General features: G+C 43.2%; 1 protein-coding gene across 1 annotated transcript in view; it reads right to left on the bottom strand.

Annotated features, from left to right (window-relative positions):
- The window catches only part of Atg1 (serine/threonine-protein kinase unc-51-like protein Atg1), a 180,701-nt gene that overhangs the window by 962 nt on the left and 155,601 nt on the right, over positions 1–24,138 (bottom strand). The window contains exons 13-18 of the mRNA XM_080276333.1: positions 22,331–22,430; positions 15,768–16,040; positions 15,242–15,468; positions 9,219–9,357; positions 8,110–8,286; positions 5,456–5,598 (exon numbers count right to left, since the gene is read on the bottom strand). Coding sequence (XP_080132459.1) covers positions 5,456–5,598; positions 8,110–8,286; positions 9,219–9,357; positions 15,242–15,468; positions 15,768–16,040; positions 22,331–22,430 — 1,059 coding nt within the window. The remainder of the gene's footprint in view (positions 1–5,455; positions 5,599–8,109; positions 8,287–9,218; positions 9,358–15,241; positions 15,469–15,767; positions 16,041–22,330; positions 22,431–24,138) is intronic.

Consider the following 24,138-nt stretch of genomic DNA (forward strand, 5'->3'; position numbering starts at 1 on the left):
CTTACAATTTTAGTGCTAGGTCCTCCGTAAAGCAAGTGATGCCCTTTAAATCAACTGAACTGTACTTAATAGTACAAGTTTCAGAATTTCTGGTTACAGAGGTTCTTTTACACAGCTGATCTGCAGGAAAGACAGTGATAAGATGAAAGATGGGTATACAGTGAATGTGCAGTACCAAGACATTAACAGGTAGTACTATACTGCTCTAAGAATTTTTTCATCAGGCCCTGGGAGTGCACGATTCAAGGGAAACATATGAAGTACCAGTACAGATTTCTAAAAGTAGCTAACCAAAATAATATTGTTTCTACTGGATTATATGAAAATAAAATCAAGGTAAATATATCCATATCACAATAATCATCATCACCACCATCATTAGTGGTAACTTGCTTATCCACATTCATACCCACACCAGTACCATATCACTCACCTCCTCCTGTGTTAATCTGTCTATGTAACTTCACATCTATCTATCTATCTATCTATTGCCAGACGCCTCAATCCCGTTTGGGGTGGCCACAAACAAATCGCCTCCAAGTTGCCCTGTCCCCCGCCATTTCACTCCCCTGCTCCCAACTCACACCCCCCTCTCTCATATACCTCTCCACTCTATCCCTCCATCTCATCCTTGGCCACCCCCTCCCTCTCCCCCCTCCACCTCACTTGCATACACTCTTCTCATTAGTCTCTCGCTCTCCATCCTCTCCACATGGCCAAACCACCTCAATGTATTTCTCCTAACGCTTTCTGTCACATCCACATCCACACCACAGCGCTCCTTCACTTCCTTATTTGTCAGTCTGTCTCTCCATGTAACTCCACATACCCCTCTAAAATAACTCATTTCCACTGTTTGACTTGTGTTCTGCCAACAAGGTCCAAGCTTCACTTCCATACATTACAGTTGGTATCACAATACTGTCATGCAGTGACTTTTATACTTCCATTCTCACTTCCCTGTTCCTTATCACTGCTCTCAAAGCACCAGCAACCATTCTTCCCTGCTGTACCCTTTCAAGCACATCACCCTCTAAACTTCCATCCTTACCCATCACACTACCCAAGTGCTTAAATGCACTCACATTTTCCATTTCCTCTTCATCCAGCCTCACTGTACATTCAGTGACTTCATTTCTCTCAAAGACCATAACTTTACTCTTCCCTACATTCACCTTTAGATTCGTTCTTACACACACTCCCAAACTAATTCACCAGGCCTTGCATTCCCTTTTGTCTCCACTTAACAATACAATATCACTAGCAAACAATACAGGGAGTTTCCAAACACTGCCCTCTCTTATCAGGGTTGCTCCAACAACCACTGCCATACCTTGTATCTCTTTTGTAGCTCCATCCATATACAGACTGAACAACCATGGGGACATGAAACATCCTTGTTTTAAACCAACATTCAGATAGAAAAATTCACTCAGTTCGCTGTCCACACGCACTGCTGCCTAAGCACCCTCATGCATACTCTTCATGGCATTCAAAAACTTCCCATTTACTTCATATATCCTTAATACTTCCCATATTCCTTGTCTATCCAACCTGTCATATGCTTTCTCCAAATCCATGAAGGCTGCAAACAACTTCCTTCCCTTCTCTAGAAACTTTTTCACTAATGACCCATGAATGAATATCTGATCTACACAACCTCTTCCCTTCCTAAAACCTCCCTGTTCTTCTCCAACTATTTCCTCTGTTATTTCCCTAACTCAGTCAACAAGTAGCCTACCATATACTTTTCCTATTACACTTGGGGGCGATAGAGAGAGAGAGAGAGAAAGAGAGAGAGTAATCCCTCCAATATTCGGATGCCCATTTTCCGGACATCCCCAATAACCGGACATTTTCGTCCCGGGATCCAATATTCCCAAAATGGGCCAAAAACCACAAAATTTAAAAAAAATCCGACTTTTTCCCGCCCGTAATTTGAAGTTCGGCGTGGGCGAGCTGTGTTTTGGTGCGTTGTTCCGCTGACGTCCGCTAGAGCGCCCCTGCATCCTCCCCACTTACCACCCGTCTCTTGTGGTGTGTGCATGCTCGTCGTCATGGCTGCCCACGTGCTCGCTTTTGTGGTGGTGCCTTACCTGCTGCAGGCTCTCCTGCTGCTCTCGTGCCTCTCCTTCGTGTGTGTGATGATGGCCCCACCGCCTGGGAAGAGGAAGAGAGTGGTTTTGACTATGGAGAAGAAGAGGAAGATATTGGACAAGATGGATGCAGGATGGTCTACCTCACGTATCCTCTGTGAATTCAACCTGGCCCGGTCTACTTTGTTTGATATCAAGAGATCCCACGACAAACTCATGCAATACATGGCTGACTTCTCGTCGAAAAGCAAACGCAACGTGGAGAGGAAGGTGATGTATACTCCCAAGTATGCAGAAGTCGACCGCTCTACGTTGATTTGGTATCGACAGCAACGTGCTGCTGGTGTGATGGTGCGTGGCATGGAGCTGAAGGCTGCTGCTGAGAAGTTCGCAAGGCTTCACGACGCCCTAGACTTCCAGGCATCCGAAGGTTGGCTCTTCACGTTCAAGTTACGACATGGCCTTACCAACCGTAAGTCTAATGGTGAAGCTTTGGACGCCAACGATGATGGAGTTGACGAGTTTCGGCACAAGGTGAAGGGCTTGATCGACAGGAAGGGCCTAACTCTCGGTCAAGTCTACAATGCTGACAAAACTGGCTTATTCTATCGCTCTTTGCCCACGAACACTCTAGCCGAGGAGACGGAGAAGCGTGTACCTGGCCGCAAGCTCTGCAAGCAACGGATATATGCTTTGTGTTGTGTCAATGCTAACGGCATGCACCAGCTCAAGCCTGTTATTGTTGGCCGTGCAAAGCAGCCTCGGTGTCTTCGTGGGGTGATCGATGTCCTTCCTGTCGTCTGATACCATTCTGTGAAGGCATGGTTCACAGACCAGATCTTCAAAGACTGGTTCCACCGCCATTTTGTCAAGGAGGTCATCCATTACCACACGGAGAAACTGGGAATTCCATGCGACCAGGTAAAGGCCCTCCTTCTCGACAATGCATCTACCCACCCGTGCGACAAGGAGTTGGTGGCTGAGAATGGGCGCATTAGGTGCATGTTTCTGCCACCTATTACTACTGCTCTCATCCAACCAATGGACCAAAGAGTGATTGTGGCAACGAAAAGGCTGTGTCGGCGGAAGTTCCTGGACGAGGTGATGGTTGTCTTCGAGGACGAGGACGAGGACGAGCGCAGGGTGGGATGGGACATGCAAGGCCAGCGGACTTTGGAAAACATTCGCCGCTACAACATCAAGTTTGCCATCTACAACTGGGCCAGTGCATGGAAGGAAATCCCTGTCAAGAGTCTAAAAAATGGTTGGTCTCGTCTGCTTCTCGGAACGGATGTGGAGCACGATTTCCTAGGTTTTGATGCGGATGACTTCCATGCATGTCTGTGTGCGCATGGCAATGATGTTGATGTGGACGAAGTGCGTGAGTGGTTGGATGACAACGAGGGCGATCCTGGGTATCAGACCATGTCTGATATCGAGATCGCATCTTCAGTTGCAGGTGTCAGTACCCAGCTTGAAGATTCCGATGAGGACGGCAACGATGATGCGGACTCCTCTCAGCGTGACACTACTCCAGCCGTCCCCAAGCTGAGAGCACTCCGGGAACACCTAGAGTACATTCTGGACTACCTGGAGCACTCGGACTGCGACAGGGAGATGAGGCCCTTGGGACTTGTGGAGGAAGTGCGCGCTTTCAGGCAGCGCATCATTAATCGTCAGAATCGTCGTTCCTTGCGTCCATCAATGATCGACAGCTTTTTCAGGCCTGTGACCCCCACTGTGCCCAGCCCTGGCTCCACTCCACTGTCTCCCCAAGACAGGCCCTCATGATCTGAGCCACAGCCCAGCACATCAGGCATGGTGGAGTCACCACTCGACATGAGTTTGCGACTCTCTTCAGAGTCGTCTGCAGTGGGTACACCATCACCACAACCCAGCGATGCACCCCTAGGTCACCTGCATGTGCTACTCTCAGACTCTGACAGTGATTAGACGCCAAGAACTTCTCCACTAGACCACACGGGAATTTACAGTGTTGTGCAGTGAAAAAAACAGTGCATAGTGTTAAGGATTTAGAGTTCTCAGTGAAAAGACAAAAATTTAATGGACTGTAAATGTAACGTAAATTAACGAGTGTGTTTTGTTTAGAAAATGGTTTTAAGAGTGGAAAGACTTAAAGTGCAGAGTGCAACACTTATTTCATTAAGGTACAATGGAGCACAAGTATGACAAGAGTGCGCAGTGTTAAGAGAGTGGAATTCAGAGTGCAAATGACTAAGTTCTGTGCAAGACTTCATGAACAGTGTACTGCAAGTGCTTCAGGAACTCCTCCTTACTGTCAGAGTCTGAGAGGAGGCAGGTTATTCATCGCGATGGCCAGAGACTTGCTGTAAGTACCCAGAATGTTTCATATTGTACTGTACTGTTTTTTCCATACTTACCTCTAACACTCTTTTATGTCCCTTATTGGTGTGACTAGTGTCTTAGGTGCTATGCATGTGCAGTAGGGAGGTGTTTTTCTGAGTTAGGCTAGGTTAGGGTCCATAACTACCAGTCCAGGAGCCAGGGGCTTTTTGTAAGTACAGTACCCAGAATGTTTAATATTGTATAAACCTACCTCAAAAACCTCATTTTATGGTTCTTTTGCATTTACTTCAGTCTTTTATGTCCCTTATTGGTGTGATTTGGGTCTTAAATAGGTGCTATGCATGTCCAGAGGGAGTCGTATAGGTGTTTTTCTGAGTTAGGGTCCATAAGTACAAGTCCAGAAGGCTGGGGCCCAATATCCAGACAAGATCACTATCCGGACATGCCGTTGGCTCTATTACATGGGATATTGCAGGGACTACTGTATATATAATATTTATCTATCTATCTATCTATATACATATATATATTGATAGATTGATATACAGATAGATAGACAGATATATAATATATATTATATATATATATATATATATATACATACATAAATAGATAGATAGATAGATAGACAGAGAGACAGACAGATAGCTCTATATATATATATATATCCCATTGGAGCCCAGTGTCCCCAGTTTTGGACAGAACTGGAAATTTTCAAACCTTAATAAAGCAGGGAACCCCCAGGTAGGGATCTATGAGCTTCACGACTATAAGCCAATAGGCAGAGGGTGGTACACTTAGGACCCTCCGGGAACAGTGCCTCGTCCAGCAACTCTGGGATCCAATGGGATATATATATATATATATATATATATTTATATATATATGAACTAAACATAACCTATACTCACCATGTCAGGTTCAGGTCTAATTCTTGAGAAGTACAACTGAGATATAGATCATGAAATAAAAGAAACAAAGATTAGTGAACTAAGTACTGTTCTGTAAAGGAGATAAATTTGAAGACTGACCATTTCTATGGCGTAGTTGTATATAAGCTTGTCAGCGGTGATGGCTGACACTTTGGAGTCGAGAGGAGCTGTGGCACCACCACTGTTCAGGTCCTTACACACACTGAGTGCTTGACGGAACCTCTCATTCAGCACACCCACAACTGCATGCACAAGAGAAACAGAGCATTAGTATCCTAACTCTAGTATGGCTGTCTACTATATTGTGAACTATTCACATCTTTAGTAATGGCCGCTGCAATCTTACAATCAAATGAGGTGGTACCTCGGATTGCCACCACTGGCAGGGTAGGGCTGGAGGCACAGGGTCCTCCCGGTCGCCATCAAGTGACTGTTGCTATTTCCGGGAATGCTCGTCGGCGAAGAGGTGACGGTGCGGCCTTATTCTTTACCAACATCCGCAGCCTTACCACAAATTTAAACTCAGTTCATTTTTTCCTTCAGTCCATATCCCCTTTGGCCCTTTTCCTCACAGAACCACAAATCTCACCCTCTACCGATATATCTCCATTTTGTTTTCCCGGTTACCATCTCCTTACAAACTTTCGAAACAAGGGCGGCACCTGTTGTTATATCAAATCCCAATATGCAGTTGAAACTATTTTAAACTTCACTTCATCCAGTTTTGATTACTCATTATATAAATTAAATTGCCAAAACATTACCATATGTATCTGTGTAGTTTATCGTTCCCCCAATGCTTCTTCGGAACCCAGTGTATTTGATTCCATATCCACTCAGTTGAGTAACCTTGACCTTGCCCTTGGCAATGAAATTACCATTTTGGGTGATTTTAACATACACAATGTTGAATGGTTATTGCATTCTGCCCGGACTGACGATGCTGGTCTAGAATGCGAGCTGTTTGCGGAATCGTTTAATCTCACCCAGTTGGTAAAGCAACCAACCAGAATACCTGATAATCCTGACCATAATGCCCATCTCTTGGATTTATTCTTGACAAATAATCCAGATCAATACAGGATAGAGGTACTGTCACCACTTGGATCCTCTGACCACAATCTCATCAAAGCCTCATTAGTTAACCCTCCTACACCTCCCCATTCCGAACCTGTCAGGGTGACCTGATGGCACTTTGACAGGGCAGACTGGGATGGATTTAGAAATTATCTTGCTGATGTTCCATGGCAGTCTTTCTTCTCTAGTGATCCCAATTCTACTCAGTCCCACATTTGCGACTTAATACTAGCTGGTATGGATTTATTCATACCAAGTCAACAATTCACTAAAAGAGCAAACTCTCCAAAATGGTTTGATGGCAATTGTGCCAGAGCAACTGCCCAAAAGTCATTAGCATATAACTCTTACTTAAAATCAAAAACATCTGAATCACTCTCCCAATTTAAAATTGCTAGAAATCATGCAAAAGCTGTATTAAATCTATCTAAATCAAACTTTCTTCAAAAGCAAGCATCAAAACTACTTAACAACCCTAATGACAATAGAATATTCTGGTCAACTCTTAATTCTTTCAATAATAACTTTAACAAGTCATCTTCCATTCCCCCACTAAAATCTTCAGATGGTAATATTACAAATGACCCACATGGGAAAGCAGATATTTTTGCTAGTACCTTTGCAAGAAACTCTACCATAGATGATACCAGCCAGAATGTCTCAGTACTGGAACTTGATTCTCCCGAAACTGCCCCACTTAAAATACAGACAAGATTCGTAAAATCCATCCTAGACAATTTACCTACCAACAAAGCTCCAGGCCCAGATGGAATTCCGCCAATTGTTTTGAAAAAGTGTTCCCCTGAACTTGCCTCTGTCCTAGCCAAATTATTCAGACTATGCATACTGTACCATACACGCGCAATAACTTCCACAATCCTTCTCTCTATCTACTTGTGGGGTGCGCTCTCCAGATCCATAAAATGCCATAAACACCTCCTCACATGCCTTTTCCTCTATCTGTCTTACTGCAAATATCTGATCCAAACATCCTCTGCCACTCCTAAAGCCACCCTGTTCATTACTCACTAGGACTTCCGATATCTCTCTTACTCTATAATAATTCTTCCATATACCTTCCCTACCACACTCAATAGACTTATGCCATGATAATTCTTGCACTCACTTCGCTCACCTTTATTTTTGTACAAGAGTATAATCTCTGCCTTTTTCCACTCTACAAGCACAGTTTCACTCATCCATGCCTTTTTACATATCTCCAACAAACAATTCATTTCATTCTCTCCACTACATTCAACCATCTCCGCATACACCTCATCAACCCCAGCTGCTTTCCCATTTTTCAGCCACTTCACAACGTTTTTCACCTCTGCAAATGTCATGTTTCCTGGCACAGCATTCCTTCTCTGTACACCCCCATAACCAATCTGTTAACGGTCGCTTTGCTCTCTCCATTCCAGTTCATGAGACTTACAAATTCTTTCCGTCTGGTCTTTACTTTATCCCATGGGTTAATAATCTACCACTTACATCCTTCGCACTTTCACATTTCTTTCCACTGTCACTTCTACATTTCCACACCTCTTTCCAGAATAACTTCCCATTTTCGGAATAATATACAGTATATAAATATATATATATATATATATATATATATATATATATATTAATCACCTTCACTTCAAATCACTGCCATTCTCTGACTCAATACTGACCATTTTTTACTGCATTGGATGGGTGGAGTCTGCTGGTAGATTTCTCATGCTTGGCAAGGGAAAGTGCTGAAGACAAGAGCTGAAGAGCCCGAACATACAACACCAACTGCTCTGTCTTCCTCTGCCACTCTGGCACTGGCGTCACAACTCCACTGCTCTCACATTCTCGTCCACTACCTATACAAACATATAAATGTACACATACTTCATTCTAATTTACGGAGATAATGAGCTAGTTATTAAAAAACAGAACCAATCACATATACCATATCTTTTTAAAGGCATAAGGGCTTGCTGATATGTTACTCCTTCTTTGGTGGCATTAAATAATAAAAAACTCTAGTTACCTACTGAGTCTGAACCAACAACCATGGTTAGTATGTCCTGCATAACTGAAGAAAACAAAGCAAAAGCAACTGTAAAAGCCTTAAGCTCAAAAAGCTTTATTTCTAAAAAATAAAAGGAGGGTGTGTTAGGTCATCCGAGGGATGTAGGGACAACAAAAGTACATGAACACATAGAGGGTGTGGAGAGTTTGAGTGAAATATGACACTGTGGGGAGAGTGTGGGTGAAACAGTGAGGCTGTGGGAACAGTGTGGGTTGTAGTAACAATGAAGAACTAGAAATAATAATAATATGTAGGAACACAGTTAAGGGAGTGGATGTGGGCAATGAAGGTATGAAAATACAAGATGGGTGGAACATAGAGAATGTGGGACATGATTGCAGAAGACAACAAGGGTGTGCTAAGGGTGAAGGTAAGACACACAGCATGGGACACAATGTGGGTAGCATTAATGAGGCTGAGACACAGTCAGGGTGAGACATATAGAGGAAGGAACTTAGTGAAGTTGGGAAATAATGAAGAAGGGACACAGTGAGGGTGAGTTTATTGACCATGGGAGAGAGGGTGGGATTACTGAGGATGGGAGAGAGGGTGAGATTATTGAGGGTGGGAGAGAGGGTAAGATTAATGAGGGAGGGACACAGTGAGGGTGGGCTATGATGAATGTGGGACAAAGGAAGCATAGGATATATACGAGGTAGAAGACAGTATGGCTGAAGGACTGGGAGAGTGAAGGCCAAGAGCAGTGAGGGATGATCTGACCTGGTGACGTTGACTCTCTCATGGGGTTGGTTTGCCGCAGTACCGTGATGGGGGCAGCGCGGGACCTGGCTAGTTCAAGGATACAGTCCACCAGCGCCAGCACAAAATTCAGCTTGGCCAGTGTCTCATTGTGTTCACGCTGAAATAACATAGAAAAGTGGAATCACACTAATATAGTTACCTTTTCTTTCCCATCATCCCCATCCTTTTGGGCTTTTTTTCAACTTAAGGATGGGGTGATGTGGGATCTAGACAACAAAAGAAAATGAAAACATGAGGGAGAACTATCAACAGCATGTCCAGTGAAATGGGCCAGATATTCATCCATCCATCCATCCATCCATCATCCAATCCTATGTTGCCCCATGCGGAGCGTAGGAATCCAGGATAGACAAGTTGGTCTTGACATTTAAGATGAGAGTGATTTAAGATATATTTCACCAGATATTCATACACCATTCAAATCCCCGCATGTATAGCTCTATCCCATACATCTAACAATCTGCACTTTTTTTTTTCATTTCACATGTGCTTCAAATAGTCAATTCATTGGCTATCAAGTTACAAATTAGGGTGCTAAACATGTCGAGAGCTCCTCTGAACATATTTCATCCAAATAACCTGGTCTTCAGTCCATTATTTATCCTCAGTAACTTCCATACCTTGCTTTTTCATACACCCGCTCACTATATCCATCCATCTTCTTTAATTACCACATCTCCTCCCATCTTTGATTCATTCATATATAACCCTTTCACCACCCTATTCATCGCATTTTGTGGCATACAAAACGCTGCACTATTTAAGATGCACCCTATTTTTGGAAGAGCAAGTCAAAGGAAAAAAGGTTTTTTACTCCAAACCAAAACCCACTACAACTTAGATCGATATAGGCACATTCACATACATGCACACACCCTTCAGAATCTCCAATCAGTATTATTCATCAGTCAGTAGTTTCAATATTAGTGAAAACCGGAATCACAGCTGCACATATAAACATGCTTCTTTACTGAGTCTGAACCAGGTGGGTTTGAATATATTCACTTCTATCTCTGTTCATTACTACTCATCCTTCTACTATATTAAAATGAAAATCTGTAATTCTCACACATTTTGTATACCAGAAATTGCTTCAATCTACCTCTCTTCTCTGTTGAGCCTGACCCAGCTGCCTTTGTCCTCCAGTCACTTGACTGCATGTAAAGTATCAGCATGATTCATGCAAAGAGAATATAAAATCACAAAATATACAGGCCAATAAAAAGTTGCAATGACTTTGTTCATCTTGAATATCTATATTTCCACCGACTTTCAGATATTTACCAGTAGACAAAAGGTGACAGTACTGTCAGTAGGTAAACACAGAGTTTGTAAGTAAAGTATCAGCATGATTCATGCACATTAAAAAAAGGACCAATAGAAAGTTGCAAACACTTGTTCATCTTAAAAATCCATGACTGCATTGGGGAATTTCAGTTATAATCACTAAGAGACACCAGGTGGCAGCACTATTAGTATATAGACACAAGAGTTGTGGCTGTCCTTGAAGTTTTTCATAAATCTGCCGAGTAAACATTCACGTGAATCTTATTTGTGCAAAATAAGATTCACGTGAATGTTTAAAAAAAAACTTTTTTCCTTAGACTTCCTCTTCCAAAAATAGGGTGCATCTTAAATAGTGCAGCGTTTTGTCTTCCTTGGGTCACTCTACTTTCCACTTCTTTTGAACATTTTCCTCTTTTTTTTTCTATCACTGAACTCATGTATTTGAACTCTCAACAATTCTAGCCTCTCTCAATTCACTGTGACATCACACTGGGAGTCACCTTCTCTCTCAATAACCATCACTTTAATCATTTCTACATTTACTCTCACGGCATGATGCTCACAGACATAAAAAAAACTCTGCACGTTTACCACGTTCTTATCTGGTATTTGCAAGTAGTCCTGCATCATCAGCATACAACAAATTGAGATATTCCATCCATAACCATTCATTACCAACACCATCCCTCTCTCAATTACTTGTGATTTCACTTCTCTCATCACCCCATCCATATATATATATATATTTCATTCATTCATTGCCAGACGCCATGTATCCCAAACGGGGTGGTATATATATATATATTGAACAACCATGGGGACATCACACAATCTTGTTGCACGCTCATACTGATCGTGAACCATTCACTTTGATGCCCATTTACCCTTACACATGCTTATCATCATCATCATCATCATCATCATCCGGACCTCCTTTCCCACCCCAGGGCAGGGTGAGGAGTAGCAATGTCCAGATAGCCCAAATTTGCCCAATCCAATGGGCCACGCTTCCATTCACTCATCATTCAAGCTCCCAGAATCCTGGCTCTATCTGATATGCCAAAAACATTCACCACGATCTGTAGCTTCACATAAACATATCTGACTGAGTCAATCCGGACGCTACCATGTTAAAAGGGGTGCCAAATCCTTGATCATACACTTCTCCTCACAACATTCATCCAGCCAGCTCGATCTCTTGTCAGTTCCCTAGCCTCACTGACTTCCAAACCTCTCTCCCTCACACACTCATCCACCATATCTCTCCACCTTCTCCTTGGCCTACCTTGCCTCCTCCCTCCTTCAAATTCGCTCAGAAATACCTTTTTCACCACTATTGTTATCCATTCTCTCCACATTACCATACCATCTCAGTACACTCTCTTCGATTCTGGTGTCTCTTCGATTCTGGTGTCCTCACTTTACATCTTTCATGAATCACATTATTTCACATCCTATCCACCCTCTGTACTCCACATACATTCCTCAGCAGTCCCATCACCACTGCTCTTACTCTTGACTTTTCATTTTCATGCCACACCATAGTCTCACATCCATATGTTAAAGTTGGCACTAACACACCATGTAGGTCTCACACAGCTGCAACACTCAAGCCTCTGTTTCTTATCAAGGCCTTCATTGCACCAGCTACTTTTCTTCCTTGTGTCACTCTACTTTCAACTTCTTTTACAGTTTCCTCTCTATTCTATCACTGTACCCAGGTATTTGAACTCTCTCACCAATTCCAGTCTCTCTCCACTCTCCAGGCCCAACACTCACAGACATCAACAAAACTCTGCACCAGCCTACCAAGTTCTTGTCTGGTACTTGCAAACGGTACTGCATCACCAGCATACAACAAATTTGAGATATTCCATCCATCACCATTCATTACCAACGCCATCTCTCTCTCCACTGCTCGTGTTTTTACTTTTCTCATCACCCCATCCATATATATATATATATTGAACAACCATACTTTCCTCACCTCTATTTTTGTACAGGGGTACAATCACAGCCTTCTTCCATTTTGCAAGCACAGTTTCACTCATCCATGCCATCTTACACATCTCCAACACGCACTTCATTCCACTCTCTCCACTACACTTAATCATCTCTGCATACACCTCATCAACCTCAACTGCCTTCCCATTTTTCAGCCGCTTCACAGTACTCTTCACCTATGTGAGTGTCACGTCTCCTGGCACTGCATTCCTTCTCTGCACACCCCCAAAACCAATCGTGTTTACAGCCACTCTGCTCTCTCTATTCCCATTCATCAGGCTTTCAAAATATTCTTTCCACCTGGTCCTTACTTCATCCTCATGGGTTAATAATCTACCACCTACATCCTTCACACCATCACATTTCTTTCCGCTTTCACTTCTACATTTCCGCACCTCATTCCAGAATACCTTCCTAGTTTCAGAGTAGTTTGCTTTAATTTTTCTTCCTGAATCATCATTTACCTCCTTCTTTCTCCTCCTCATTAGTCTCTTTACGTGCTTCTTGCTCTCAATATATTCAGTTCTTATTTCAACTGAACCCCTGTCCTGTAACCACTTTAGCCACTTCTTCCTTTTTTCCTCCATTGCTCTCTTAACCTCCTGATCACACCATGCCGTACCTTTCTTCTTTGTTGTTACTCTTGCCACACCACACACCGCTTTAGCATTCCTAACTAAGCAATCCCTATATGCATTTCACAGGGTGTCCAGATCCATTTCATTCCAATTCACTGATTCTAACTCCTCCCCTGCTTTGGTCCTGAAATCATCTGCCATTTCTTTGATCCTCAGCTTCCCAACTTTCAGTCTTTCTCCCTGACTGCTCCTCTCTCTCCTGATCCACCTCATTCCTCTCAGCTTGATTTTGCATATCACAATCAAATGATCTGACAGACCTCCACATCATCCTCTCATGGCCCTCGTATCAGCAATCATTCCTATCATCGACCTCTCCACGAGCACGTAATCAATCAGGCTTCTTTCAACACAATCCCCATTCTCTCTACACCATGTATATTTATGTGCATCTTTGTGTTTTAAATGGGTTACAAATGCACAACCTCCTCTCCTGACACATATCTTTTAGTCACTTCCCATTATCATTTTCTCCTGGTACTCAATAACAATCCATTATGTCGTCCTCAGGACCAGTGCCTACTCTTCCATTCATATCCCCCATTACAATCATTTTAAAGCTCTTAGGCATTTCTCCCACTACTCATCCAGCTCATACCAAAATCTGTCTTTCTCTCTCTCACTCCTGTACTCACACGGTGCACATGCTACAATAACTGCCACTTTCACCTTCTCAACTTGAACTTGACATACATACACCTCGAGCTGACACATTTGTAGTCTCTCATTCCACTCTGCCACACCTCATTCATCAACAAAGCAAACTTCTTCCTAGCATCTTCCTCACCCATTCATTCCCGATCTTACACATTTCACACCCTCCCACTCCTCCACTTCACACCCTTTCATCTTCGTTTCACACAATGCCATCACGGCATATCTCACACTTTTGAACTCCCATCAGAAAAACTCATGATGGCATCTACCAGCTTACCATCTACACCATACATGTGCAAAACCTTCCACAATCCTTCTCTGTCTACTTTGTCATATGTTTTTTCCAGATCCATGAATGCAATAAACACCTTACAGTCCTTCTCACAAGCCTTCTCCACTATCTGTCTTACTGCAAATATTTGATCCATACATCCTCTCTCTCTATTGTGGAGACCCAAAGACTAGTGAGGAGAATGTATGTGAGTGAGGTGGAGGGAGGGGGAGACCGAGGATGAGATGGAGGCACTGAGTGGACAGGTACATGAGAGAGAGTGGGGGGGGAGGGGAGGGGGAGACCGAGGATGAGATGGAGGCACTGAGTGGACAGGTACATGAGAGAGAGTGGGGGGGGAGGGGAGGGAGCTGGGGGAGGGCAGTGAAACAGCAGAGGACAGGGTGACATGGAGGCAATTTGTTTGTGGCCACAGCTTGCTGGAATGAGGTGTCTGGCTATACTGCAGACAGATAGATAGAAAGACAGATAGATATTTTTAATCTACAAAGTGTTTTATCTAGTACACTTAAAAATATTTCATCATCATCTAATCCAGTGTTGCCCCACAAGGAGCATAGAAGCCCGGGGCTAGGAAAGTTGGTCCTGATATTTAAGATGAAAGTGACCAGCCTCATTCATCCCTGAGTGGCATTATGTGAGCAATAAACCCTAAACACCCTTTGGCTATAAACCTGCACATGCTCAATCTGATTGGAGCACCTTAATTGCCCACTAAACCACTAGGCATCATAATTTTGTTATATGGATACCACCCAGCAAGGTAAATGGTTTCCTGATGTACAGGAAACCACTTGGCTTGTCACTCAATGTAGAGTCACCTGCAGACAGAAGAAAGAAGAAAGAAAGAAGGAAAGACAGAAGAGGAAGGATGGAAAGAAGGAAGAGAGGAAAGGGCAGGCACCCAAGACCAGCACTACACTGAGTGAGTGGATGGTGAACACCCCTACCAACTACTTAAAAATATAATAAAAATATGAAAAGCTCTGTAAAACGTGGCACTACTTTCTGCGATCATTTCAGTGCAGTGAGTGACAAGGGGTATGGCATGTGCAGGACATCTGCATATAGTTTATGTCATGGAATAAGGATTTGTTAGATACCTCCATCAGAGTCTCCTGGTGGAGAGGTGGGGCATAGAAGGCAAGAGCATGCTGAGTGTCAGTCTGGCCAGTTTGATAGAGGAAGGAGGGAGCAGACTGGCCACACTGCACCAGCTGCCGGCCAGAGTAGGGTGGGCTAGCTGCCCTTGCCTGCCACTCCAGCAAATGAGACTCAGTTCTGGATCGCTGCAACCCATTGCTCTCTACACTCATGTCTTGGCCACCACCTGCAATTATACAGATATACAATAATCCTCACTCAAAATCAGTTACCTTAATATATCAATAAGGAACTGAAAAGCTGTCATCACATACACCATATAATCTCACTGAACACCACAATACTGCAATAGAGATAACAACAAAATACTGTACTATACAAGTATCTTCCATCTGAGGACATACTTAAACACAATAAGCAGTGGGAATATTTCTATACAAATCACCTATATGTCAAACAATAGTGAAAGAATGTATGATGAAGGTCGCAGGTGCACTGGTGATACACACACCAAGCCTTACTGACCAGAAAAGAGGTCACGTGACACTGAGGTCATCTCAGGTAAGGTGATGGCGCGATGAGGTGCTGTGAGGGGCATGTTGGTGGTGTTGCCGCAGATATCACCAGCTGGGTTATCTTGCCCCTGCCCTAGCTTTGTGGGGGAGCCAAGGATAGGGGGCAGCACAGGTGGGGCAGAGAACAGCTGTGGGGTTGTAAAGGGGGGAGTGCGACGGCCTGACTGACGCAAGGGCGAGTTGGTAGGGGTGATGCGGCCAGCAGGGATCACTGTAGTGGTACCTGCAGCAGGATCTCACCACAATTACAAGCTACCCACAAACACATACTCTACAATACAAAATACATACACTTGCCAATGTACATAACAGTACTTACATCATTAATCATGCAGCAAATGCCTTGCCCAAAACTACACCTCACAACTGTGTACTGTACTGTACTGTACTGCATTTCTAATATTTTTTACCGTACTGTATTGCATTTTAACCAATATTTTTGATACTTTTAATAATGATCACTGAATGATGAAGCAAACAATAATTTAGACAAATTGGATTCCCTTCTTAATGAATGGTAATTACAATAACTGTTGGCTTCAAACTACAGAAAAGTAAAAAGGCACTACAAAACCACAAAAAATATATTCCAGTTTATAACAAGTGGGTACATTATATACAGACAAACAGTGAGGGGAGGAGAGGGGGGGGGACTCACTGGATAATCATAAGCTGATGCAGTATTTATTACAATATTATTAGTAGCAATCAAACTTCAGTGTAAGTGCAACTTCATCTCTCAATAACTCAGGTCAGTTGTATAAAATGCAATGAAACATCGCTAATATGGATCACACAGTTTATCACAACATGGAAACTAAACAGAACACTAAGAACTTAATGACTGTATAAAAACACATGTAGTAGCTAGAACTGCAATGGAAATGACCAGCAAGAGCACAACTGAAAATAAAGGGGAATAAATTCTGTATACTATATATATCTAGCTCCAGCTTCATGTTCCTGACTTGAGGCATCTTCAATTATTGATTCACTCACTGCATCAATTGTAGGACCACAAAACCTGACTCAATATGGCAAACTTCTCACTGAGAAAGTCAAACATCAAACTCATTTTGTTATTTTAAAGGCCATTTATTCCTGAATTATGTAACAGTATACATGGCTGAATGGGAAAGCAGTGTTTGACATATGTAACACTGATATTAGATGCTTCTTTGCATTCCCTTAGGACATACTAAAACAACATGTACAGGAGCTGTTAAACAGCTTATACTGAACCCCCTTCACCCCAAAAGCTCTCACCAAGGCTGTAAAAATTAATTCGCTATGAGCCAAAATAAAGTGTAAAGTACATCTCCAGAATGAAGAGGTCACTCATAAGCTAATGAACGTCACTTGCTATTAACCTCATCATCATCATCTAATCCTGTGTTGCCCCACGAGAAGTGTAGGAACCAGGGGCTAGGCAAGCTGGTCCTGACATTTAAGATGAGAGTGACCAGCTTCACTCATCCATCATGCCTGAGTGGCATTACGTGAGCTATAAACCCCAACCACCCCTTGGATATAAACCTACACATGCCAAATCCAATTGGAGCACCTTAATTACCCACTAAGCCATAAGGTGCCATAATTTGGTTATATGTTTACCACCCAGCATAGTAAATCTTTTCCTGGTGTACAGGAAACCAACTGGCTTGTCACTCAGTGTAGAGTCACCCACAGGCAGAAGGAAGAGGAAAAAGTGAATGAAAGAAAGACAGAAGAGGGAGTGTAAAGTCACCCATAGGCAGAAGGAAGAGGAAAGAAAGAAGGAAAGAAAGACAGAAGAGGAGGGATGAGAGGAAAGCACAGACACCCAAGCAGCACTACACTGAGTGAGTGGATGGTGCGTGCCCCCACCTGAGCATAAGCACAATATTTATCCCTGCGCAGATATGGTTAAGTTTTGGAGGAGTAATGTACAAGCTGCCATACTTGGCTGGAGTTATTTGAAGAATTCACTGTGTCTGATGTAAGTCATTCTTTAATAACTCTGGGAGATCAAAGCACATTATAAAGCATAAATTCTATGCATTCAGTAGGAGGTGGGTGGATGTGGCGTGTTTGCAGGAAGTCCAGTACAGGGGTGGATCAGCCAGAAAGATTGTTGGGAAGGACTGTTGCTATAAGTTGTTTTGGCAGGGGGGGACAGACGGATATAAAGGTGTTGGTGTGATGGTTGCGGAGAAATGGGTGGAATATTTTATGAATGTCTTGAGAGTAAGCGATAGGATATTGGTAGTGAAAATTCTGTTGGGGAGAAAGATAGCTGCGATTATATCGGCATATGCTCCACAGGCAGGATTGGATGAAGCAGAGAAAGATAGCTTTTGGGATGATTTAATACGTGTAGTAGGTGGTATGCGGGATGATGAGATAGTGATTTTGGGAGGGTACTTAAATGGTCATGTAGGTGATGCAGCACAAGGTTATGAAGGAGTGCATGGGGGATGTGCGTATGGTATAAGGAATGCAGAAGGGGAAAGGATACTCGAGTTTGGGGAGGCAACGGACATGATTGTGTGCAATACATATTTTAGGAAAAGAGACAGTAGGTTAATTATGTATGAGTCTGGGGGAAATAGCAGTCAGATAGATTATTTTCTGGTTAGGAGGGCTGATAGGAGGTTAGTGAGGGATGTTAAAGTTACAGGAAGTGAGGAGTGTGTGCAGCAGCACAAACTATAGATTTGTGATAGGGTGCTTAAAGAACAAGTGATGAAAAAGAGGACTTATGTACCTAGGAGGAAAATATGGAAGCTGAAAAACCAAGTAGTAAGGGATGCCTTCTATAGCGAGTTGAGGAGAGTGGTGGCTGAACAGGGAGCTGTAGACAGAGGCGTTAATGAACAGTACAGAGCCCTCAAGAACAATTTCTTGAGAGTTACTGATGTAACATGCGGTTGGACAAAAGGACCACCAAGACATAAAATAACTTGGTGGTGGGATGAGGGTGTAGAAGCTGCAGTTAAGGAGAAAAGAAGGCTTTTCCGGGAATGGAAGAAGGGTGGTAGCAAAGAGGAATATTTGGCTGCCAAGCAGAGGGCTAGAAGAGAGGTATACAGGGCAAAGTCTGAGTCACAGAGACAATTACTTGATAACCTAAATCATGGGGAAAGGAAAAATACGATATTTAGGGTGGCAGGTCAGGTGAAGAGGGATAATCGGGATATTATAGGTGAGCAGTGTGTGAAGAATGATGAAGGAAGGGTAGTGGTGAACAGTGAGGATATTAAAGATGCATAGAGAGAGCATTATAACCAGTTGTTGAATGAGGAATTTGACTGGGACAGGGAAGGTTTGGAGCCAGCAGATCCAGTGTCTGGCCCTTGGCCTTTGCTGCTGCTACTGTGAGTGAGGCAATAGGCAGGATGAAGGTGGGGAAAGCAGTAGGTGTGTCTGGGTTGACTGCTGAAATGTTGAAGGTCTCAGGCGATATAGGGGTGAGGTTAGTCACTGACCTGATAAATAGGATTATTTATGAGTGTGCATCCCAGATGATTGGCTGAAGAGTGTAATTGTAAATGTGTATATAGGGAAGGGTGATGCCCTGGAAAGAGGAAATTATAGAGGTATAAAGCTTTTAGATCAGATAATGAAGGTAATGGAGAGAGTTTTAGAAGGTATGATTAGAGAAAGAGTGAATATTGATGAGATGCAGTTTGGGTTTATGCCAGGTAGGGGGACCACTGATGCTATATTCATTGTTCGACAGCTTCAGGAAAAATATATTGGTAGGAGAAGGGATCTTTATTTTGTTTTTGTTGATTTGGAAAAGGCCTTTGACAGAGTCCCTAGAGAGGTGGTGAAGTGGGCAATGAGAAAGCTTGGCTTGGAGGAGTGGCTGGTTAGGGTGGTTATGGCTATGTATGTGGGTGCTCACACCCAGGTAAGAGTGAATGGAGATTTGAGTGATGAGTTTTCCGTGAATGTTGGTGTGCATCAGGGGTCAGTCTTGAGTCCCATGTTGTTTATCATGGTACTTGAAGCCCTTTCACGTGACTTTAGAAACAGACTCCCAAGGGAGTTGTTGTATGCTTATGATTTGGTGTTGATTGCAGAGAACGAAAGGGAGGCGGAGGAAAGGTTTAGGAAGTGGAGAGATGGTATGGGGCACAAGGGCTTTAGGGTAAATGCAGATAAAACAAAAGTGATGATATCTAGGGTTGGTGGCGGTACTGTCAAAGACGAGGGAGAGTGGCCATGTGCAGTTTGCCACAAGGGCGTGGGAAGTAATTCCATCTTGTGCGGTGTTTGTGATAAATGGGTGCATAAGAGATGTAGTGGTATCAGAGGTAGACTGCGAGATAATGCTGATTTTATGTGTACGGTGTGTCGGGGTGAGCAGGTGGAGATTGTTAGACGTGAAAGGATTGAACTTGCTGGTGAATCTCTTGAGTGTGTGGAAGAGTTTTGTTATTTGGGAGACATGTTGTGTGCTGGAGGTGGGGCTGGAGCTAGCTCTGTGGCTAGGGTGAGAAGTGGTTGGAAGAAGTTCAGGGAGTTCTTGCCTCTCCTGACATTGAGAGGACTCTCCCAACGTGCTAAGGGGTCTTTGTATGCAGCATGTGTTAGGAGTGTAATGCTGTATGGTAGTGAGACCTGGGCAGTGAAGGAGGAAGATATTCGCCAGCTCAGACGTACAGAAATGACAATGATTAGGTGGATGTGCAGTGCGTCCCTGCGTCCAAGGCCTGGAGGGGCTGGGTTTACGATGAAAGAGTTGAGAGGTAGGATGGGACTGGAGTGTATTGGTGTTGTGATGAGGAGAGGTAGATTGAAATGGTTTGGACATGTGGAGAGGATGGGGGATGATAATTGGGTTAGGAAGGTGAGAGGTGTTAATATTGGGGGTGGGGTTATGAAGGGTAGACCGAGAAAGACATGGGATGAAGTCATTAAGTGTGACCTCAGGGTTAAGAGACTGAACAGGGAGGCTGCAATGGATCGTGCAGTGTGGAGAGCCGCCATTAGGTGACCAAGGCCGATACATGCAAGCATGTTGGAGCCTTTAAAAATGAAAAACGAAAACGAAAACATCTGGACTTCTTGTTGCTTTTATCTGATCGTAAAATGCTCCAGTGGTTGAGTTGTTAGTGCTGCTGGCTACAAACCTGTCAGTCAGTCAGTGCCAGGGTTCAAATCCTGGTACGGGCATCAGGTGCCATTCAACTCATGTGTTCATTCACAGATACGGAAAATGAGTGCCTTGCATAACACCTAGGGGAGGTAAAGCAGTGGCCTTATACCCTACAACAGTGGGTGAATAACCTGCCACAGGTTCAAAAGTCTGTTAAGGAAGTGAGAGAGATATGCACCACAGCTAAATGCCTCACAGCTTTACCTTTATAAAATATCATCACTAACTTTCCTGTCTCACCACTAACTCTTCTCTATCTTCAGTCAGAGTAATCCACAGCAACTATGTGGTTCACTTTCCCTACTTTATTCTTTTAATCTGAGAAATTCTCTCAATCTGCTTTCATGTCCCTCTCATTTCCATAATGTACCAGTTAACTACAATAATGTCATAAGACATTGTTCCATATTATCTTCTCTCAATTCTTTAGTTATTAACATATTCCAGCAAATTTCTCTCTACAAGGATATAATCAATCATGATTCTTTCCAACCTTATTCCAATCTCTCTTGAGCAGGTATACTTATGCACTTCCTTGTATCTAAAATATTGATCAGCTATAGGAATGCAACTTTATCATTCAGCCATTGGCTAACGATACTTTCTTCTGGCATACCAAATGGTCTAATACATCAATCAGATGACCCATAAAAACTCTCCCCATCAGATCATACCTATACATCTCTCCAACAACTTCATTCCATAATTCTTTACACCTTTTCCATACTTTTTCATGTCAACATTCATGGACAAATACAGAATCACAAAAGCCTACTGGCTTCTCAAATTAACTGGTGGTATATACAGTACATAGTGCATAATGGTCAAATCTTGTCCTCTGCCACCCTAAGGACTCATTCTGTCCATGTGTGCACTGTGAGGTAAACTACACAGTTGGCATGCCTGTCAGTAAGACATGCTAGGTGGGGAATACTACACAGCAACTCATCCTGGACAGTTTGCCACCCTAAAACATTGAATCAACCTAGACAGTGGATTACCTAAAGCAGTGAGCTATCCAAAACACCCAGGTACAGCAGAAGGTGAGTTGTAACAAGAAAATTTGTCATGCAAAACAGTCTGCCATACTCAACAGTAAGGCACCCTAAACAGGCAGTCACCCAGACACAGTCACCCTACTGAAACAGTGAGACACCCTAAACACCCGGTCTGGCAACAGTACGGCACCCTAAACAGGCAAACAGTCTGCCATACTCAGCAGTGAGGCACCCTAAACAGGCAGCCACCCACACAGAGAATCACCCTACTCAAACAGTGAGACACCCTGAATGCCCAGGTCAGTCAACAGTGTGGCACCCTAAACAGGCAGCCAACCAAGACAGTGTAGTGAAAGAGTTTTGACTTACCAGTGACTGCAGAAGAGGTAGGTGGTGTTGTGGAGTATGAGCTGCCTGAGGTGGAGCGCCGCCGTCCCCCAACTGGTGGCTCTCCTATGGTGAACTGAACCTGTCACACAGTCAATATCAGTATTAACTTTACAGAAATACAGTCTCACAAAAAAGGAACATTCACTACCTATACATAGCATTCACTATCTATGCATAATATACAGTACCCTCAGTCCATGATTTAAGTGGTTTTACTGAAGGCCATTTTGTTTGTAAGCTGCTGATGAATTAAACTCTACTGTATCTAAAGCTACTACTGATTTACTCAAAAATTGCAAAGAAGTCAGATACACATTTTTGTGCATTATACCACTGGATATATATATTTTTATTTAATTTGTTTTTCCTTCATCTGTTCATCTTCTGTTAAAAAAAAAAAAAAATAAGTTTTTAACCAAAACAATGTCTCACATAAAGTTATTTCACTTAAAGTAGCATCTGTCTTCAAAGAGCCAAGCCTTTAATTATGCACTGATGAAACAGGGTGTCCCATGAGATTTTTTTTTTTTTTTTTTTTTTTTAAACAGTAACATCAGGTTAGTCTTGGACTAATTTTTTTTGGTGAGGGGGGGAGGCCATGCTGTACCACATGATTCTAATTCTCAACTTTCAAAGAACCCAAAGTTAAAAAACAAACAAACAAACAAAAAATCTTGCGGGACACCCTGTATATCCACTGCCTACAGTGCCAGATTGCATTAATTAAGAATGATGTTTATATATACAGTATATATTTTATCTTATTTTTTTATTTTTTTTTTTAACGCCATGTCCCCTTTTGCTGATAAGAGTTAAGACATTGCCCTACAAAGTCCTCAAAGTCAAGGATCACCTAGACTTGAGAGGCACCCAGATTCTTGCTGCAGCCTCCCACTACATTACATGGCATGGGGTGGATGTGAATGTGGTTGAGAAGATTAGGAGAAATACACTGAGGTGGTTTGGACATGTGGAGAGAATGGAGAATGAACGACTGACTAAGAGGGTGTATGTAGGTGAGGTGGAGGAAGGGGTAGACTGAGGATGAGGCGGAGGGATGGAGTTTAGAGGTATATGAGGGAGGGGGGGGTGAGTTGGGGGGAGGGTAGTCAAATGGTGGGTGACAGAGCGACTTGGAGGCGTTTTGTCTGCTGCCACCCTTTGCGGGATTAGAGCGCTGGGCTATATATAGGTAGATAGACAGACATCCACCCACACCAAGCAACATCAAAACAACACCATGCACATGATATCATACACAAATACTGCCATCTCTCCCCCCTCACCCACTTCAGACCAGCTTCCAGAAGCACATCCACACTCAAATCACTCACTGCTCCATTCAGTCACTTAAAAGACAACACACAGCTGCATGCACAGCCTCCTGACATCCACCCTTCTGAATCCTATCTCCCTCGTGAGGACAGGGTCCACCTGGCCAGGCTGAGATGTGGGCACCATCCAGCCCTCTTAAGCTACCAGAAGAGACTGGATGACTCCATCACTGATGCCTATCCAGGATGTAACACAGCACCCCATACTATTAAGCACATTATGGAAGACTGGATTGCACACAATCACCTACGCCAACAACACAACATACACTCTTTGAGAGTTCTGTGGGAAAGCCCGGTCTCAGCCATGGCCTTCCTAAGGGACTCGGGGCTGTTCGGCCAGACTGCCTAGGGAAACTACTACTACTACTGCTACTGATCACAACCCTTTCTTGCCACCTTAAACTCCTTAAGCTACATTTCAGCTGTGCATGCATCATCAATCCTGGTACA

Source organism: Coenobita brevimanus, chromosome 65 (assembly GCF_032717465.1).
Source record: "Coenobita brevimanus isolate Jiangsu-jjx chromosome 65, ASM3271746v2, whole genome shotgun sequence".
Classification (NCBI taxonomy): Eukaryota; Metazoa; Arthropoda; class Malacostraca; order Decapoda; family Coenobitidae; genus Coenobita; species Coenobita brevimanus.